The sequence below is a fragment of the Nyctereutes procyonoides genome, unplaced genomic scaffold (assembly GCF_905146905.1).
Source record: "Nyctereutes procyonoides isolate TBG_1078 unplaced genomic scaffold, NYPRO_anot_genome, whole genome shotgun sequence".
Lineage (NCBI taxonomy): Eukaryota > Metazoa > Chordata > Mammalia > Carnivora > Canidae > Nyctereutes > Nyctereutes procyonoides.
The window spans coordinates 16,179,941-16,202,093 of NW_026575126.1; the positions used below are offsets into that span (position 1 = coordinate 16,179,941).

Consider the following 22,153-nt stretch of genomic DNA (forward strand, 5'->3'; position numbering starts at 1 on the left):
TGTACAAAAATGGTGCTCAGTCTGAAAGCTATCCTGTTCGTAGCTTTACATCTCTTGCCTGGAATGAAAAGCTCAATGGTAAATTTGAATAACAATGGATATGATGGCATGGTCATTGCAATTAACCCTAGTGTACCAGAAGATGAAAAACTCATTCAAAACATAAAGGTAAGAGAGAAAATTTTATTATCCACTTATTTTTATTTCAGTAAGTATTTTCCATCTATATAGCCAAGGCATGTATACATGCTCACACAGTTATAACTTTTCAAAACTGCTTAGATAGTATTCATCACTTATGTAATATATATCTAAACTGTCAAGATTAACAACTGCTTAGTTTAAGTATAATTTAGCACATATTGGGATCCCTGGGTGGCGCAGCGGTTTGGCGCTTGCCTTTGGCCCAGGGCGCGATCCTGGAGACTTGGGATCGATTCCCACGTCGGGCTCCCGGTGCATGGAGCCTGCTTCTCCCTCTGCCTGTGTCTCTGCCTCTCTCTCTCTCTCTCTCTGTCACTATCATAAATAAATAAAAATTTAAAAAAAAATTTAGCACATATTAGTAGTATTAGTCATTCCCCTAATAAATTATTAGAAGGCCAAATTACAATATTTCTCAACTTGCGAAGCTAACAGAAAGACCTTAGACCTACTGGAGAATTCTTTTCAAATTTTACCTTAGTAAAGTTACTTTTATAATATTTAAATAGCTAACCTACACTTAATCCCTAGATCTTCATTATATATTTTTTTCAGTTGCTCATACTTGTCAACTCTGAAAAGTTAAAATCTCTGATATATTTGGTTTTAAAGAAAATATTGCATATTTTTGAAGTTGATTTGTTTAATTTTATTTAGCTTAATCAGTATAATAAAAACATCTTTATATATAGCATTTTAATATATACTATCTTCTTTGATCCTCCAATATCCCTATAAGGTAAATTATTACCCTTGTTGCATAAATGAGAGAAGCTAAGTGACTCATACAGTCTTACAAGAAGTGGTAAAATGGAATGTGAAGCCAACGAGACCTACATATTTTTAGTTTCATTGCTGCTTGGTAAAACTTTGCTTCTTATGAACATACTCCATATGAAAAAATAATTCAAAATAAATATAGCAAAGTGGTTTTGTTTTCAATTAAGTATAAAACCTACCAAACTTAAACTCTCAACCCAATTATGAGCACCTCTGTTTAATCAAATAAGCAACTTGCCAACAAGCTCTCAGTCTTAATCTCATCCAGAACTCATTCCCCTCTCCAACCCATAATACTGAATGCAGGTCTGGATAGGTAGAAAATAGAGTTGATTTCTGAACATATAAAAATGAGTTTACAGACTAAAGAGAGAATAAAATTCAACTTATGTTTTCGTTAGGCCTTGCCAAAATATTTGGGGAAAGGGAGCTTAGATTTGCCTTCTTATTCATATATTCACTTTCGTGCTCATTTCATTGTGAAATTGTTACCATAAAATATTTTTAATTTTGCCAGGAAATGGTAATTGAAGCTTCAACTTACCTGTTTCATGCCACCAAACGAAGAGTTTATTTTAGGAATGTAAGCATTTTAATTCCACTGACCTGGAAATCAAAATCTGAGTACTTAATGCCAAAACAAGAATCATATGACCAGGTAGGGTATTTTATCTAGCTCCTAGACTGCTTTTCTCTTCCTGTGCTTCCTAAAAATTAATACTCATAATTTTTTAGTAATTCCTAGCCACTACTTTAGTAATTAAATTGGTAATTTTACTTGTCTTAACTTTGATAAAAGAAATCCTTGTTTCTATTGCTCTTGTGAAGTTTTGATTTGTTCTTCTGCTTTTTAGGCAGATGTTATAGTTGCCAATCCTTACCTAAAATATGGAGATGATCCCTATACACTTCAATATGGACAATGTGGGGAAAAAGGACAATATATACATTTTACTCCAAACTTCTTGTTGACTAATAATTTGCCTATCTATGGGTCCCGAGGTATGGATATCTATTTTATACTTCTTTTTCTTAAGATTTTATTTATTTATTAATGAGAGACACAGAGATAGAGAGGCAGAGACATAGGCAGAGAGAGAAGCAGGCTCCATGCAGGGAGCCTGATGTGGGACTTGATCCCGGGACTCCAGGATCATGCCCCAGGCCGAAGGCAGGCGCTAAACCGCTGAGCCACCGAGGCGTCCCTGTATTTTATACTTCTATTTTTATTTACATTGGCAACAAATATGACACTGTGATTAATGGTATTTTTAAAGATCTTAAAAAGACAGAAATAAGTACTAATTAATATCTTTGTTTGGAAATATACCAATATAATTATATTTCTTTGTGTGTATTTAATAAAAATAATAAATTTAAAAATGTCATAAATACTAACATTTTTTACATAATGAAAGGTGTCAGTTTCTAAGTTCTCTGACTCAATTAGGCAGGGGGACATAAGATACATGGACACTTATTAAAATATTGTTAAGTATTAATTTATAAGTAATAATATTCTTTCATAGGCAGAGTATTTGTCCATGAGTGGGCCCATCTCCGATGGGGAGTATTTGATGAATATAACGTGAACCAGCCATTCTATATTTCCAGAAAGAACACTATTGAAGCAACAAGGTATCATTGTATTGAACAAATGTGTTTTTGAATCTTTTCACTTATTATTTTTAAATTTTCTATTAGGCAAACAAAAGCCATCTCTGTGGTTAAATGCTCGTACAGTTCATTGCACTGTCCAACCTACCCCACTATGTATATGTCCAACTATTTCTGGGGATTCTACCTTGGAATCAAGATCAATCAGGAATTGGGACTCATTTCAGTATTCATGGGATTGTACTAAAATATGTTATTGTCAGAGGAGAAAGGAAAAAGCTGTAGCCTAATCCTTGAGATATCTGAGAACTGGAGTTCAAGTTCCTACCATATCCTTTATTTCATTTTTTATTTATTTCCCCAATCTTTTATTCTATTTAATTCATAAGTCTTTAAGGTGAACCTGTTTCACTGAAATCAACTAAACTACTAGAGCTTCATGTTAAATATATTTCATTCTTCATTTAATCTTAAGCTAAAAAAAGTATTTTTCATAAGTGAGTAAATGATTTTTAAAAGATAAATATTTATTATTATATTTCTTAAATCTAAATATAATTCTGGGTAGATTAAGACAGGTCCTATTAATAATAGATGAGATATTCAAATATGGAATATTTACAGAGTATTAAAGAACAATAGAAATCAGTGTAATTGGAAACAAGTCTTTGGGATAAAAAACATATTATAGAAAAGAGGTATGAGAGAAACATGCCTCTCCCCATGTCCTTCACATTGTTTGCTTTATCCCTACTGTGCTGCCTGGAGTCTCATGCAGACAGGTTTCTTACCCCATGCAACTCCTCCCTGCACCACCTCCCTTATACAACAATGCTTGTTCATTCTTTCAGGCTCAGTTTAAACATTTGTTCCCCAGGTGTCTTTTTCCTGGGGAAATGATGTGAGAGTGTCTCCAAAGCAACATACATGGCCTTCTCACACACAGAGCAGTAGTAATCTGTGTAATTTTATTTTCCACACTAGACTTTAAGAATCTTGAGGCCTTTTTTTTTTTTTAATCCCTTAGACTTCAGCCTGCCACAAAGTAAAGTAAAAGCTAAACAAAGAATGTATCAAATAACAAATTTTTGATAAGTCAGTGAAAAATAAATAGGTTTTTTTTTATCAGTCATAAAAAGAGGTATATTAGTAAAAACAAGTATCTAAAGTAATATTTAATGAACTCCCACTGTGTGTCAGGCACTTTGAAGAAGGGTAAGTTTAATTTTCAGGTTTACTCTAGAGCTAACTCTCTTGGAATATATGACTTGCCATCTCCTTTAACCCTTGCAATACAAAAAAAATTTATCTAAGTGGATTAATATCATGATGCTTAATATTAAAGCAGAGTAAAAGTAAATCCTACAGATAAACAGGAACTCTTTAGAATCTTTTATCCACACTCCACCCCACATTCCTTGCCAGGGACTTGACAATTATCATAAAGACAAAATGGTTTGTTTGAATGCACAAGCATTTCAAAGAAAGGTTTATTTCATCCTTCTAACTCAGTGGTCTTCAAAATGCAAATTGCAAAATGCTATAAACACAAACACATATAAACACATGGTTTTGTATATATGGTATACATGCATATATGTATACATCTATATAGCAATATGTGTGTGTTTATATCCTATATAGAAATTTAAGAGGGTTCTCAGCATAATGTTGACTCTCTCGTCCCCACTAGGAAGCCACTCTTCTGTATCTCTTAACTCATTTTATCTTTACAATAATCCTATAGTTTAGGAAATATCTTTAGCTCAAGGTCACAAGGATTATAGATTAAGTGATCACGTTAATGAATAATGAATGTTAATAACTATGAATTGACATGATTATTCTTGTTGACACCAATTGTAAGTAGGGTAAGACATTTTGCCTACTTCTGTGAAAATGAAATATTTGTGATCTATAGAAATTATCATTAAGGGAAAGGTTGTAGGATGTTAGTAATTTTTCATGATTTCTGGTCTTCATATATAAGCGTAATTTAATTCTTTCATCATAGATGTTCAACTCATATTACCGGCATTAATGTGGTTTTCAAGGAATGTCGGGGAAACAGCTGTATAACAAGGCAATGCAGGCGTGACTCAAAGACAGGGCTCTATGAAGCAAAATGTACATTTATCCCAGAAAAATCGCAGACTACAAGGGACTCCATAATGTTTATGCAAAGTCTTGATTCTGTAAGTACCTTCTTTTTCTAATTTCACAATGGAATAGTTCAGGAAAAATTAGTTAAGGAAGCTAGATTTTCTACAATGAAGTTATGTATACCAATAGAAAGTAAGGAGATTAGTCAGACAAATAATGCCTATTTTCTCCAACCTGTGTCAGGGTGTGTCTGGAAATTATTCTATCTTTTTTTTTTAACCTGTTCTTTTTCTTCAGAAGTAGAACTGCTCCCTTTTCATTGATGTCACATAATTTCTTACATCCTTTCCCTCATCTGACTCTGTGGATTTGTATAGCTCTAAAACTACAACCTCACTTTTAATTCTGTTGCCTAAGTGTTAGTCATACTACTTTTCCAAAGTAATTCATTCTATAGCTTTAGAAAAGTACTGACATTCTAGACTTTCTAGAACTTTCTAAAGTACTAGATGTATTTATTAAAGTACATCAAGCTATTGCAAAGTGATACTGTGAAAATGTACATGGCTCTGTTTTTACATAACAAACTTAAGGGAATAGTTCACAATTACCAGTCTTATCAATTATAAAATAATAACACAATAATTCAAGTTTTAAAGCTAATGTTTGACCTGAAATATCTGGTTTCAATGCATAAAGCTCAGTGGATAAGAACAGATGCCTTGGAGTCAGAAAGACTTGCTATCAAAACCCTGTCTGCCATTTTCAAACTGTGTCACTACGACCAAACTGCTAAATCTGAGATTTAGTTCTCTCATCTCATAAATGGGAATTATAATACTTCAGTGTCTTTGTTCTTAGGTAGTATGAATAAAGTGTGATCATAGTGCTTAGCATAAGATGAATACAAAATAAACTTTAAAGTTTTAATTTTTAAAATTTATAAAAATATTTAGATAATAGTCCATTGTCTCTTTCCTTGGATAAGTCCAATGTTAATTAACGTAAATTTATTATAGTCACCTAATGAAGGTTTCTAAACATGTAAAAAAAGATTTTTAAATATGAAAATTATCAAAAACAAATCAATATATACTACCTCTAGATAGTAAGACTAACTTATTTAAAAGGAGCAAGTTTCTACATACCAAATCACTAGCAACAAATACTTCTTTGGGTAGAGATTTGTAAAGGCCTGTTAGTCCCAATAAAATTTAAAATTGTTTGAGCCTAGAGCATTAATGATGCTTGAGCAGAACTTGAGTAAAAAACATAGACTTCATATTTGCTTCTAAAACTCTTGAATACGGGGATCCCTGGGTGGCGCAGCGGTTCAGCGCCTGCCTTTGGCCCAGGGCGCGATCCTGGAGACCCGCATCGAGTCCCACGTCGGGCTCCCGGTGAATGGAGCCTGCTTCTCTCTCTGCCTATGTCTCTGCCTCTCTCTCTCTCTCACTGTGTGCCTATCATAAATAAATAAAATAAAAATAAAAAAAATAAAACTATTGAATCCAATTAGATATTTAAGAAGTTGTTTTCTAGTCTAAAAATGGTCCCTCCTAGAAATATTTGAAATGCAATTCAAAAAAGTTTACTTTAACCTGCTGAATCTAGACCAGAATTCAGCATCCAACTAGATATAAGATCATGTGACACGAGAGGATAATTGGAATCGTACAGTCTATACCAAGCTATAACTACCAAGAGCATCTGTCAGGAGATAACTCATGCTGCCTACCTGAGAAATGAATAATAATTAAGAAGATCATATAGCTGAAATACGGAGGGCAACTAACTATATAAGCAATGTCTCAGAGATAAATACTGAACATCTTGTCCAGATTAACACTAACTTATTTTCAAAACCCAGATTAAATAAATTGCATAGCATCTGTACCTAGGGCATCAACTCAGACCCAAAAGAGATATGATCTGAAATACTGAATGCTCAATTCCATGATTTCCATCCTTTAGCTTCATTATTCCTACTTAATACTGTGTTACAAGCTGATATCATTAGCTTAATTCTTTCAGGAAGATAACCATACTAGCAGTGAAGAGGAAAATGGAGTGAGATGACTAAGAAGGCAGGAGACTAGAAGTGCCCCCCTCCCCACATGCACTCTCTCTCCCTAATAAAATATCTTTAAAAAATATTATTTCTAATAATCTGAGACTTACTGCAAGATGAATTCCTTCTTGAATGTTCCATTAATTTATGGGAGCATTTTCCCAAGTTACTAAGTTTTCAAAACTTGAGAGGATTTTCACAAATTGTATAGTAAGGAAACATCATTTGGCAGAATTACTAGATACAACTCATCATTTGCAACTGAAAAAGAAGCAATCACATTTCCTCATTTTCTCCCTATATTTTATTACTTTCTCAGGAAGAGTATGTAAGTCAGAGTTCACTAGAGCCAGTAATAATTCAGCTTGTTAAAATATCTGTTCTCAAGTTTCTTGGTCAACTATAAAGATATAGAAAACATTTAGGCAATTAAATAAGGTCATTTTCTTTATCCCACTTTTAAAGGGCAACTTAGAAATTACTGCAAATCCAGTCCCTTTTCCACTAAACTTAATTCAAGCCTGAGTCACCCAAGAGTCCAGAAGGGAAAATAGGTTAATTTAAGCAGTTGTGCCAGTTGCCACCCTCTGCCCCCACCTCCCCACCAACTGCCATGATCTCTTATTATGTAAAAGAATTACCAAAAAACTTTCCAGTGATGGTTTCACCTTGCTTCCTCTCTGCTGAGGTATGCAAAATGGATGTCAGATTGTTATAAAATGATTTTTAATTGTCAGGAGATAAAATATATGGAGGATGTTCCAGCCTGCTGCATATTTGGAAAGGAAAGTAATGCTTACCAATTATTATATTTGAGTCTTCTAAATCATTTTTTTACAGGTAACTGAATTTTGTACAGCAGAAACTCACAATACAGAAGCTCCAAACCTACAAAACAAAATGTGTAATAGCAGAAGCACATGGGATATAATTATGAACTCTGAAGATTTTCAGAATGCATCTCCCATGACAGGAACAGATCCACCACCTCATCCTACATTTTCATTGCTGAAGTCCAAACAGCGAGTAGTCTGCTTGGTACTTGATAAATCTGGAAGCATGAGTTTGGTAAAACATTTATTTGTTAGCTCTCTTAAATTAAGTAGTTAAGCTATTAGAAATATAATTTAATCTTAGGTTTAATTCTATTAAGCTAACTAAAATACATATTTATTATTATAATAAATTTTAGTACAATGATTCTATATAGACAAGTACTAGGAGATAATATCCTATAATAAAAATAATTGTTATATTAAGATGATTGGACTATGGATTATGTTTATTCTTTGAATTCAAACAAACCAGAGGGATCCCTGGGTGGCGCAGCGGTTTGGCGCCTGCCTTTGGCCCAGGGCGCGGTCCTGGAGACCCGGGATCGAATCCCCACGTCGGGCTCCCAGTGCATGGAGCCTGCTTCTGCCTCTCTCTCTCTGTGTGACTATCATAAATAAATAAATTTAAAAAAAAAAAAAAAAACAAACAAACCAGAAATACTATAACTGAACAAAAAAAAATTTCATCCATAATTCCACCATTGAGCGTATGTCATTCTAGTCTTTCTTGTGCATTTGTTTTTCCTCCTCAAAAACGTGATATTTTATATAGTATTTTATAATACGATTTTTTTTTGAAATCCCACAGGCACTTAGGAGTTCCTATGTGATTTTTTTACTTATATACCTTAAAAACTCCCTATGGAAAAAAAATGACTTCATGATGTAATTTTTAGTGGTGGTATCATATGCACATATTATAATTTAGTCAACCCCGTTTAGAGTTTTCAACTTGTTACAAAAATTAGGTTGCAATGTACATTTCTGTATGCATTTTTAAATTATTTTCTTAGTATAAATTCCTGAATAAAACTTAAATAAAAAGGCATAGGTTGTTTTATTTTATTTATTTATTCATGAGAGACACATGAGAGAAGCAGAGACATAGGGAGAAGGAGAAGCAGGCTCCCTGCAGGGAGAGCCCAATGCAGGACTCGATCCCAGGACCTGAGCCAAAGGCAGATACTCAACTACTGAGCCATGCAGGTGCCCCAGATTTTTAAGACTTTACTAAGTATAACATGACTGATTTTCAAATTTTTTTAAATATTATTCCTTTTAAATAAAATAAAGGAATCAAATTCTAAAATATGGTAATCAGTTACTATCATGATCTCTCGCTCACGAACAACTTGGTCTTTCACTAATCTGTCAAGATTTGAGGAGACTCAGGAATTGTTCAGACATCTTTTTCTTGCAGGAAGACCGTCTCTTTCGAATGAATCAAGCAGCAGAACTGTACTTGATTCAAATTATTGAAAAGGGATCCTTGACTGGTATGGTCACATTTGAAAGTTCTGCTACAATCCAAAATTACCTAACAGAAATAACTGATCATAATGCTTATGAAAAGATCATTGCAAACCTGCCTCAAGCAGCCGGTGGTGGAACTTCAATTTGCAGTGGTCTCAGGGCAGGATTCCAGGTAAAATAAAAATGCTTTTCTAAATGTCATTTGTTTTTTACCATTGCTTTTATTTTTACTCCATTATCTTTGAACAAGGGTCATGAGCTCATAGGTCCCATATCTAAATAATATACATTTTTAAAAGACTCCCCAACTGTCTGTTATTTAGAGCTGGAGCCTCTCTGAATGTAGTTATTCCCTCAACATACTCTTCAGGCATTAAGTTGCATTGGGAGTAGTTAAGTAAGGGAAGAAAAATCCAGTGTGCATGTAATCACTGTGATTTTATTGAGGAGCTCTCCATTTCTTTATCACTTCCACAGTCTGAACTACTATGAGTAGACAATAATGCCGTAGAGGAGACTGCGGAAGAGGGAAATTAGTACTATTTCTATGTTATAGATAAAGAAAACCCTAGTTCAAGTTAAACTGACAATTAAAAATCACAAAGATAGATGTAGTTCCTCAAGCAGTATAATACCAAACCCAAGACACATTAGGTGGAAGTTTAGTGAAATAAAAATTTTGAAATAAAATATTGGGAACAACTTTTGAGCATTACATTAACCTGCCTAATGGTATGCATTTGAATTTCTTCCAACCTTTGAGATAGCTTCTGTTTAAGCCTATTTATTGACAATTTTTAAGTCACAAATATAGAAAACTGCTTTCCTTCACTGACCCTCCTATTGCTTCAGCTAAAAAAGTGGAAATTATTACCCTTTTTTCAGGTCTTTAATTAATACTGTCTCTTAGCTTTCTTGTGGAGTCTATTTTTTATAAAGCATATTGGTTTAAGGAGGCACGCAGGCTCTGAATTCAGGTAAACCTGAGATTCTGGCTCTATTATTTATTAGCAAAATGACCTTGGGTAAGTTATCAACTCAAAGTCTCAGTTTACTCAACTAAGGAAATGTGGAAAACAACAGTACCTATTTCATTTGTGAGAATTATAAGTACTCAAGAAAGGACTTCTATTATTATAATAAACATAATTCTTATATATGTCTATTTGCTTCTAAAATATGATAGTACTATATCTTTAGAAATATGTCTTAATGTTTGAACATATTGGTTATATGTTCTTCTTAATATATTTTGATATATATCTTATGATATTTTGACCTGAGTCTATTGCTGAACAGATTGTCAAGTCACAAAATTATAAATACCTCTTAATTACATTTAAAATGAAACTATAGCAACAATAAGCATTTCACTTGCATAATCATAACAGCTAAAATTTATTGATCATATACTACATTACTGCCTGTGTTAAATACATGTATGATCTTATTTACCTTACCATTACTTTTTTAGTCATGTATTATTATTATATCCATTTTGCACAAAAGGAAATTGAGTTTCAGAGTAATCAAACATCATTCTTAAGATCATATAGTAGTTGGTAAATCTAGGTAGGATTCAAAACCTTGTCTTTCTTATTCCAAAATCCAAAAAGCTAATCACTACACTGAGCTATTTACAGAACTCTATAAGGGGGCAGGGATATACTAAACACTAGATATTATATTTAGCAAATGGCAGAGGGAAACTTTGCTCTTAATTTGTTTGACCAAGGATTTTTAGGCAATACTCTTGACAGAAGTCAGAAAGAGACATAAAAACTATAATACTTGGTAAATTTATGAACTTCTTACTTTACGGCAGGTCAATGATTTTTTCCAGGAAATTCTCAGATTCTTCAATGATCAACTAAAATACATAAAAAGGCACATCATTTTACTTGGCATATCTGCCTTTAGTCATGACTTTGCAAATGCTGTCTAGTATATTGCCAAAACTGCTTGAGTCTTTTGCCTTTACCTCAAGCATCTCCCGGGATAATAATAACTAACATGCACTTAGTACTTACTATATGCTAGGCATTGTTCTAAGTGTTTTTTTCTTCCTCCTCTCTTGGGTAGCATGAATATATTTGAAAGAATTAGAAGCACTGTTAACACTCTGTCTTTAAAAACCTCCAAGGCCATTGTACATTACATTAAATTCCTTGCCAACTCAGCCTGGAATGACAATGCAAAAAGTTTCCTTTAGCCTACTCTGAAGCATAGGCCTAAAGACTTCTCCAAGACTAAAGAGTAGGTTTATTTTTATTTTAAATTTATTAAGATATGATATTTTATATTAATAATCTTTTCCACTACCAGGCAATTATCCACAGTAACCAGAATACTTCTGGTTCTGAAATTGTATTACTAACAGATGGGGAAGATGATAACATAAGCTTATGCTTCGAGGAGGTAAAGAAAAGTGGTTCAGTCATCCATACCATTGCTCTGGGACCTTCTGCTGCCAAAGAACTGGAGATTCTGTCAAATATGACAGGTAAACCTTTGGAAAATAGTTTGAAAGGGATCCCTGGGTGGCGCAGCGGTTTGGCGCCTGCCTTTGGCCCAGGGCGCGATCCTGGAGACCCGGGATCGAATCCCACATCGGGCTCCCGGTGCATGGAGCCTGCTTCTCCCTCTGCCTATGTCTCTGCCTCTCTCTCTTTCTCTGTGACTATCATAAATAAATAAAAATTAAAAAAAAATAGTTTGAATAGAAAATATATTTTTAGTCTTTCCCATTTCCAAGCTCTTTCTCGTTAAGCCATAAAACTGCTCAAAAATTTCCTATCCTAAAAATTAATCTTGTCCCTTCCTTGTCGTTCAAATTAATCTCTCCTCTCCCCCCACTTCCTGCATTTCTACCTATGTCAGCTTCTTCTAATATTAGTCAATATACTCCATCTTCATTCATTTCTCATCACTTTCTACCAATACCACCAAATTGAAACTTCTTTCTCCATGGCTACTAATGACTTCCTCAACTCCAAAATTTTTTTTTAAGATTTTATTTATTTATTCATAGAGACACAGAGAGAGAGAGAGAGAGAGAGAGAGAGAGAGAGAGAGAGATTGAGGCAGAGACACAGGCAGAGGGAGAAGCAGGCTCCATGCAGGGAGCCCGACGTGGGCTCGATCCTGGGCCTCCAGGATCACACCCCAGGCTGCAGGCGGCGCTAAACCACTGCACCACAGGGGCTGCCCAACTCCAAAATTCTTGCTCATATTTGTCCTGTTCAATCCTACAGTCAAGATTCAGATAGCACTAATTCATAGAAGAAATGGAAACCTACAGAAGTACAATTTGCCCAAGGCAGTAATTAAAGTCCTGATTACCAATTCTTGCGCCCAGCAATCTATCCTTTTTCATTCCTTTTCTTTTTAGAGAAAGAGAAAGAGAGCATGGGTGTGCATGTTGGCATGGTGGGGTAGGGGGAGAGGGAGAGAGAGGAGAGAATCTTAAGCAGGCTCCACACCCAACACAGAGCCCATGGAGGGGCTGGATCTCCTGACTCTGAGGTTATAACCCAAGCCAAAATCAAGAGTCAGACACCTAACTGACTGAGCCATCTGGGCCCCCCCATCCTTTTCTATTCCTTACAACTATGTAATTTCTCTCTTTGTTAACTCGTATATTATTTATTTTCTCATTTACTTTCTAATTAATTCTAGACTGTTATTCCCTAAATTGTTTTGGCATGCCTTAAACACAACTAAAAATAAGCAGCTGTTTCAAAAAATTATCTTAAATTTCATTTTTATAACATTATTTAGTTGTTAGATTAGCTTTACTAATGTGGTAGGTCCTTATATCTAATGATTGATATAAAAACAATAATATTTGCCAGTTCTTGGAAGTTTTCTTCAAATTTATATTGATAAGAGCAAAAGAACAAGTATGATTTTCCCAATTAAAATTAGTATTATAAAAGTAAATATAATTCCATTTTAGGAGGACATCGTTTTTATGCCAATAAAGACATAAATGGCCTTATTGATGCTTTCAGTAGAATTTCATCTAGAAGTGGCAGCATCACGCAGCAGGCTATTCAGGTTGGTATCTCAGAAAAATTATTTGCCTTCCACATTTATGATAAATTTCCATTATCCTAAGAAGGCATTTCTTTCTCTAATAAAAAACTCTTTTGCCTGAAAATATTTCTTATTGAATTTTCTTTTCTGTGACACTTGCAGCCATCTTTTCATTTATCTCTTCTTTGTAATTATAAGTGATTTTATTTGGAAAATTCTTCAAAAGGATTCTTATTTTATTGAAATCTTAGACATAAATTTAGAATTACTCTGAACTGACAAAACTTTGAAATTTTATTAACTATAATTACAAAATGGTTCTCTGTGTTCTTTGTTTTATTTATATAACAGTTGGAAAGTAAAGCCTTGAATATTACAGGGGAGAAATGGATAAATGGTACAGTGCCTGTGGATAGTACAATTGGAAATGACACTTTCTTTGTTGTCACATGGACAATACAAAAGCCAGAAATTATTCTCCAAGATCCAAAAGGAACAAAATATAAAACCTCAGATTTCAAAGAAAATAAACTAAATATTCGGTCTGCTCGACTTCAAATACCAGGGACTGCAGAGGTAAGAATATTCTTTTATTTTCTCCGTGATTTATCAATCAATTTAGAGGGGGGAAGGTAACATCTACTACATTGTCAATGTATTTTTTAAAGATTTTATTTATTTATTCATGAGAGACAGAGACAGGCAGAGGGAGAAACAGGCTCCATGCAGGGAGCCTGACGTGGGACTCGATCCCAGGAATGCAGTATCACGCCCTGGGCTGAAGGCAGCGCTAAACTGCTGAGCCACCCGGGCTGCCCTACACTGTCAATATTAAAGCAACAACAGATTATCTGTCATTAAAAAAAAACAAAAACACCAAGACGAGTACCTGGGTGGCATCAGTTAAACATCCAACTCTTGATTTTGGCTCAGGTCATGATTTTGGGGTCCTGAGATGGAGCTTCATGTTGGGCTCTGTGCTCTGTGCTCAACTAGGAATCCATTTAAGAATCTCTCCCTCGGGGATCCTTGGGTGCCTCAGCGGTTTGGTGCCTGCCTTTGGCCAGGGCACGATCCTGGAGTCTCCAGATCGAGTCCCGAGCCGAGTCCCACCTCGGGCTCCCTGCATGGAGCCTGCTCTTCCCTCTGCTTGTGTCTCTCCCTCTCTCCCTCCGTGTCTCTCATGATTAAATAAATAAAATCTTAAAAAAAAAAAACAAAAAAAAAGAATCTCTCCCTCGGGCAGCCCCAGTGGCTCAGTGGTTTAGCACCGCCTTTGGCCCAGGGCGTGATCCTGGAGACCTGGGATCAAGTTCCACATCGGGCTCCCTGCATGGAGCCTGCTTCTCCCTCTGCCTGTGTCTCTGCCTCTGTGTGTGTGTGTGTGTGTGTGTGTGTGTGTGTGTCTTGTGAATAAATAAAATCTTTAAAAAAATTTTTTTAAATTTTTATTTATTTATGATAGTCACATCAGAGAGAGAGAGAGAGAGAGGCAGAGACACAGGCAGAGGGAGAAGCAGGCTCCATGCAACGGGAGCCCGACGTGGGATTCGATCCCGGGTCTCCAGGTCTCCAGGATCGAGCCCTGGGCCAAAGGCAGGCACCAAACCGCTGTGCCACCCAGGGATCCCAAATTTTTTTAATTAAAAAAAAAGAATCTCTCCCTCTGTCCTTCTCTCTGCTCCTCCCCCACTCCCGCTCTTTCTCAGTCTCATTCTCTCTCAAAATAAATGTCTTTTTTTTTAAAAGCCAAGTACAATAGAGATTTATAGTCATGCTATTTACTAACTTATAAAATTGAATAGTAAAAATCATTACTATTACTCTGCTTAAATTTCTAAATAATTTTGTATTCAAAACAGGAATAAGAAAATATTATAAAAGCTCTCAAATAGATATGTTCAATTTTCAGACAGGTACTTGGACTTATAGTCTTCTAAATAAACATGCCAAATCTCAAATGCTAACGGTGACAGTGACTACTCGAGCAAGAAGTCCTACCACACTCCCAGTAATTGCAACTGCTCACATGAGCCAAAGTACAACACATTACCCTAGCCCAATGATTGTTTATGCACAAGTCAGTCAAGGGTTTTTGCCTGTTTTGGGAATCAATGTAACAGCCATTATAGAAACTGAAGATGGACATCAAGTAATACTGGAGCTCTGGGACAATGGTGCAGGTAATTAGAATCTGCATCAATTTCCACTTAACCTAAAATCCTGCTATAGTCATATAACATAGAAATCAATATTTACTACATATGCAAATAAATTTATTTTTAAGTAAATAAAAGTTGATTTTAATGTTTTTAATACTTTTTACTGTTATCTTGACTATACATAAATATGAGCACATTTATCTTCTTTAAATTTTATGAACAATTTTACCTTCCTCATGGAAATGGAGTATAATTTTTCTCTATTTTCATTAGTGTCAGTGTTTTGCATCTGCTTCTTCTAGTTAAAATATAGTTAAAATATAACTTCATTTTGTTAAGATTCCCTTATGAAATAATAATATTTAATGTTAACTGAATGCTTACCACGAATTACTTTTCCAAGGTCAAGGTTAGCAAGTAGCCAAGCCAGGCTCTGAACCAAGAAGTCTGATTCTGAGATTCATGTACTTAAACCACTGTGCTATCTATACTCACTCCCAAAATGACTGCCAACACTAGTGCTCATGAATAGTTAGGACTGTCACTGTTACTCTTTTGAATGGTTAGTTATTATATTATAATATTTAGGCGCTGATACTGTGAAGAATGATGGCATCTACTCAAGATATTTTACAGATTACCATGGAAATGGTAGATACAGTTTAAAAGTACATGCCCAGGCAAAAAACAACATGGCTAGACTAAGTTTAAGACAACAGCAGAACAAAGCTCTGTATATACCAGGCTACGTTGAAAATGGTAAGTGGCACTAAAATAGAAATGTGTCATCTGTTTAGGTAAGTTACATGTGGCAAGCACTGAAAATATTAAATACTATGGAAAATATAAGTATACAGTTATATAATCATCTGCATATTTCAAAACCATAATCATGTTAATAAACTTAAACACAGGACTATGCTTCCAACATATTTTGTTTACATCCTCCTCACTTCATTTCATTTACATAAAAAAAAATTACTGAGTACCTCCCTATGTGGGAAGCATTGTGCTAAAAGCTATAGCTACTAAGATAAATAAGATACATTACTTGTCCTCAAAGAAATTTACAGTTAAGTAATAAAGACAGTTATGTTGAGATAGTTTTAACACTGCATAATGTCTCCTCATCAATTTTAAAATGACACTAACAAAACAAGATTTTCTACTAAAGGCTGTTACTTTTTCAATGTCTACAATCAATATTAACCCCTCTACAGCTGCAAGATAAGATTACAAGATAAAGAACAGGCATAGCACCATGAAAGGTCATAAAATTACTTTTTTTGGTAGGTAAAATTATACTGAACCCACCCAGGCCTGAAGTCAAAGATGACAAGGCAGAGGCTGAAATAGAAGACTTCAGCCGACTAACCTCTGGAGGGTCATTTACTGTATCAGGAGCTCCTCCTGCTGGCAATCATACCCACGTGTTCCCACCTGGCAAAATCACAGACCTTGAGGCTAAGGTTAAAGAAGATCACATACAACTATCATGGACTGCCCCTGGCAAAGTCCTTGATAAAGGAAAAGGTAAGTTTCATATTATGTTTTAAAATATATAAAAGAAATCCCTTTGGCTTTCATTTGCTAGGAATTGTCTAATGCCCTACTTATAAATAACATATAAGAAGCATTTACTATGGGCCATTACTCACCTACTCTTAGATGTAAATACTAAAGTTCCAAGAGATGATGAACTGGCCCAAATTCCTTCTATATTTAATAACTTAGAAATCTAACCCACTCTTGTCAATTATGTTGTGCCAAACTGCCTCTTACAATATGAAGCATCTTAGAAATGACTTTGAGAAGAATGAGTTAACAGCTTTCTATTGCATTCTCTTCTAACAAAGAAGTTTTTCTAAGTGTTTCTGTACCTGTACAATTTCATTCATTATCTTTTGTTGAATTTTCAAACATTATTAGGTTCGTAAGAAATAATCTCTACTCTCACAGTCAATTGAGTGCAGAAGCCATTTTTTGCAAGTAAACACACAATTGTACAGAATGTGATGAGATTAGTTGTAAGCACAACAATGGCAGCCATTGGAAGGCCACAGGGGAAGGCCACAAATTCTTGGTCAGGGGTTAAGATCACAAGGTATATCTTAATAAAGCTTCCCTGGGAAGACTATCCCTGACATAAGTTTTAAAGAATGAAAGGAGTTTGCCAAGTTAAGTGAAGGTGTCCCACAGAGAGAGAGGATCACGTGAAGAGAAACTCACTAGTTGAAGAGATTTGGCCATGGAGTTTCAATAAAGTTCAAGGCTGAAATATCTCATTCATTGCAAGTTCCTTGTAAGAAATTGCCCTGGTTCTAAAAAGTCAAGTCACTGTATCTATACCTTAAACTGAATTTAACTACTATTTATTGAATGCCTATCGTATTCCAACATTGTGCTAGACTAGTAGATTCTTTTGAGATAAAGCCAATCTTGCTATTTTCTCTTAAAGAGGGAAAATGAAAGCAATATGCAATATCGATATATATACAATATCTCAGGGCTTGTCAGAGCTGAAAAGCCCAATGTTCAGTACTCTTTCTCCTGGGTTACAATAAACCTCACACATTCTCAAAAGAAATGACGCTTTTTAATCTTTCATTTCCTGTATTACATTTTTCAAAGCTGTATTTTTTTATATTATAAAAGGAAAAAATAATTCTAAAACCAAAAAAAAAAACCCATAGAATACCTACAAAGAGCTCTTTTGTACTTCAATGTTGAAAACTCTTATCATGACAACTTCTGAAATACATGATTTTTTTCATGCTATGATCCTTAAAAATACGGCAGAAGAACAACAACAAAAATCCCTCCACGAAAAAGCCACAAATAAAATTACCTGACCAAATGTTTAATTCTGAATTCAATTCAGTCAAGATCATGCCTTTAGTTCAAGATTGGGTTCATAATTAATGCCCTCATGTCAATTATAGGAACTAAAAAAAGAAAGATTGCATTACATCTGGACCCTAGGAGAGAAAGAACTTCACTATGTTTAAGCACAAATACATAAAACTAGGTGGGATCTAATCTCCTTTTCCTTGTGACCAATAAAAAGAAGTTGTAGTCGCTATCAAGTGCTACCATCAAGCATTGCAAAAGAAGGTAGTAGCAGTATCTCAAAGAATAAATGAATATCTATATAATCTCCAATGAATTTCTTAAATTCTTAAGGACCCAATTTCCATACCTGTCAAATATGAGAATTACCAGGACCTAAAAGTATTAAAACAAGTAGATGCAATTCTAATATTTTATAATTCTATGATACTATCATCACTTTGGGCACCAACTTAATAATTGTATTGTTCATCAACAAGTAAAGGAGTCCAATGCAAACCCAACACAGTGCCAGATACTCTAGTTGATACAAAATGAAAATAAAACATATCCTTTGTCCTTAAGAATCTGATCTAATTGGACAAATAAATTAACCTCCATAAAATAATCTAGAAAACTCTATCCCATGCAATAGGAGTTCATCGCAGTGGATGAAATATGTAAACAAGTCTTCATGAAGATGTTGGGCTTCCTGTTGTATCTTGAAGAATGAGTACAATTTGCATAAATAGGGTGAGGGAGGCACATTTAGGGAGTCAGGAAGAGAAGGAATCAAACAATATGAACAAGGTCAAAAAAGCAAAATTTCACAATAATATATCTAAATTAAAAAAATATATATACATATCTAAATTAAAATAAAGGATAGATGATAGATAAAAGATAGATGATCACACCTAAATGTGTGTGAAGGGTAATAAAGTGGATTGATAAGTCCTATTATTGAAAAACTAGATTAAGGCAGAAGGTCTGAATTTTTTTTAAACCACCAAATTAAGGTTATTCATCACACACTTTAAACACTTTCAACATTTCACGAAAAATTAGTCTTCACTTAAAAAAAATGTTTTGTTTTTTTAAGATTTTCTTTATTTATTCATAAGAGACACCGAGAGAGAGACAGAGGCAGAGGGAGAAGACAGAGAGACACAGAGAGGCAGAGACACAGGCAGAGGGAGAAGCAAGCTCCATGCAGGGAACCTGACGTGGGACTCGATCCCCTGTCTCCAGGATCATGCCCTGGGCTGAAGGCGGCGCTAAACCGCTGGGCCACTGGGGCTGCCCCCCAAAGAAACTTCTGATGTTTTATCACTCATAGTATTTCAGAATGTGAGAATATATTTTTATATTGATGGCTCTAGTAGATCTCTAAAAGCATTTTGGAATAAAAAAAATTGTGTCAGCATCTTCCTTTCTTTTCTTGACAAAATAACAGTTTTAATAACTAACATTTCAAGTATTTAGGCCCCAGACATTTTACTAAACACTTTTCATGGGATGCCTGTGTGGCTCAGTGGTTTAGCACCTACCTTTAGCCCAGGGCATGATTCTGGAGTCCCGGGATCAAGTCCCACATCGGGCTCTTTGCATGGAGCCTGCTTCTCTCTCTGCCTCTCTCTGTGTCTCTCATGAATAAATAAATAAAAACTTTAAAAAAATAAAAAATAAACACTTTTCATATATTATCATATATAATTCTCAACACTCAACTAGTAGGCATTCAATAAGTATTTGTTGAATGAATTGAATGACTGAATCTCCAATTTATAGAAAGAAAAGGTAAAAAGGGTGAAATATATTTTTCTTTGTTACACAGCTAGAAAGTATAGAATTAAGGTACTAATCAAAGTCTCCCTAGCTCTTCAGCACACTTTAATCAGTATACATTCTAGCCTCTCTGCTTCCTTTTTTCCTTTATCCTTATCCCTGTCTCTCACTCTACTGATCTCTTACTCCCCCCTCCTATTACTCCCTCTCAGCTTAAAGAGAAATAATACAGATGTGGGGTACTAAATGTCTTTCCTATACTTGAAAGTTATTGTGTTCCTTCTTCTAAAAGTAGATTCACCTCTTTATATTTCTATTGCTAAAAAAATCTGTATTTCATGTTTTTTAGTACGATATGATTTTTAAAAATATTTCATTTTTTCATGAGAGACACAGAGAGAGGCAGAGACAAACAGAGGGAAAAGCAGGCTCCATGAAGGGAGCCCGTTGTGGGACTTGATCCTGGAACTCTGGGATCACTCCCTGAGTGGAAGGCAGATGCTCAACCACTCAGCCACCCAGGCATCCCTAGTACTATATGATTTTGAATTAATTTTTGTGATTAGATTACTAGATTAAAAAACTGCTGGGATCCCTGGGTGGCTCAGCGGTTTGGCGCCTGCCTTCAGCCCATGGCGTGATTCTGGAGTCCTGGGATCGAGTCCCACATCAGGCTCCCTGTGTGGAGCCTGCTTCTCCCTCTGCCTGTGTCTCTGCCTCTCTCTCATCTGTCTCTCATGAATAAATAAACAAAATCTTTGAAAAAAAAAAAACCTGCCCGCATATTTCTTAAAATAAAGATGGAATAACCAGATAAAACCCACATCTGTCATTACCATGTCCAAATCCTACTGGCATTTTTGATAGGCCTCTAAATATAAGACAATATAGTGGTACTAAGGCATCCTAGTGATTTTAATATACATGAAGTATCTATTTGTTTTCCAGCCAACAGCTACATTATAAGAATAAGTAAGTGTTTCCTGGATCTCCGAGAAGATTTTGACAATGCTGCTTTAGTGAACACTTCCAGACTGATACCTAAGGAGGCTGGCTCAATAGAACATTTTGAATTTAAACTAGAACCTTTTAAAATAGAAAATGGTACCAAATTCTATATTGCAATTCAAGCCATCCATGAAGCTAATGTCACTTCAGAGGTTTCTAATATTGCACAAGCAATCAAGTTTATTCCTCCACAGGACTCCAGTGTCCCTGCTCTGGGCATCACGATTACTGCAACCAGTTTGGCAATTTGGGGATTAGCTTTGATTTTATCTATATTTTAAACTAGTAAGTGTATTAGAAATAAAATCTAATGTTACATATACTTGGTTAACATTTATTTAGAATTTGCTACACTATGACAAACTCTTTGTAAATGTACAAAAGTTGTAAACTTCCTACTTGAGTTCATTAATACTAATTACTTGCTAAATGTAAAGCAAGATGAATATACTATTTCCTCTCTTTGAAAAATCCGTTTATTAACTCAATAAAAAAAGAAAATGTACTTGAAGGTATTTTACTTGAAGGTATTTTAAGAAACATTTTCAATATGCTACAAATTCATTTGGTATATTAACAAAATCAGAATTTATCCAAGCCATATAAAAATATTTATATATCTACAACAAATGTAATTTTGTGATAGAATTATTTAGGCTTCATTCTTGCTTATGAATGAATACTTTATGTTTACATAATTATCAAAATGAACAATAAAAGTTTTTCAATTAGAAAGGTCTAACACAGTAAGGAGGTCAAATCTGTTTTTTATTATTAATTAACAGTGATATATCAAAGTTTTGATCCTAGGTATGAAATGACTATTAGATAGAAAGAATGCTACTTTGTATGAATTGTGAAATGTCACAGTAAAGTCCTATTTATATTCTGATACATTATTAGGTCCTAAGAGTATCATCACCATGATGCACCATCAGGGCAGGGATTTTTTTTTTTTCAATGTTGTATCCTCAGCTTCTAGAATAGTACTAGATACATAGCATATATTCAATAAATATTTATTAAACAAATTAATGAATATGGGGAATAGGGAGATGGGAAAAATGGATAAAGGGGAGTGGGAAGTACAGGCTTCCAGGTATGGACGAAGTGATGGGAATAAAAGGTACAGCATAGGGGGGATAAAAGAAAAAAAAATCAGTAATTATTTTCATACCTTCAAAGAAATCAAATTTGGCCTGTGACATCAAAAAATACCCACAAAAATATGATATGCACATGGT

At 34.7% G+C, this 22,153-nt stretch overlaps 1 protein-coding gene across 1 annotated transcript; it reads left to right on the top strand.

Moving 5' to 3' along the window:
• The first annotated feature begins 9 nt into the window (after window positions 1–9).
• LOC129519778 (calcium-activated chloride channel regulator 1-like) lies at window positions 10–21,190 on the top strand. Its single transcript, XM_055340640.1, has 14 exons — window positions 10–168; window positions 1,502–1,642; window positions 1,839–1,986; window positions 2,514–2,622; window positions 4,616–4,796; window positions 7,616–7,843; window positions 9,032–9,256; window positions 11,410–11,587; window positions 13,043–13,143; window positions 13,474–13,698; window positions 15,035–15,305; window positions 15,873–16,043; window positions 16,578–16,817; window positions 20,850–21,190. Exons 1-14 carry the CDS (start codon window positions 10–12, stop codon window positions 21,188–21,190), a joined length of 2,718 nt encoding a protein of 905 aa, XP_055196615.1.
• Window positions 21,191–22,153: the final 963 nt, after the last annotated feature.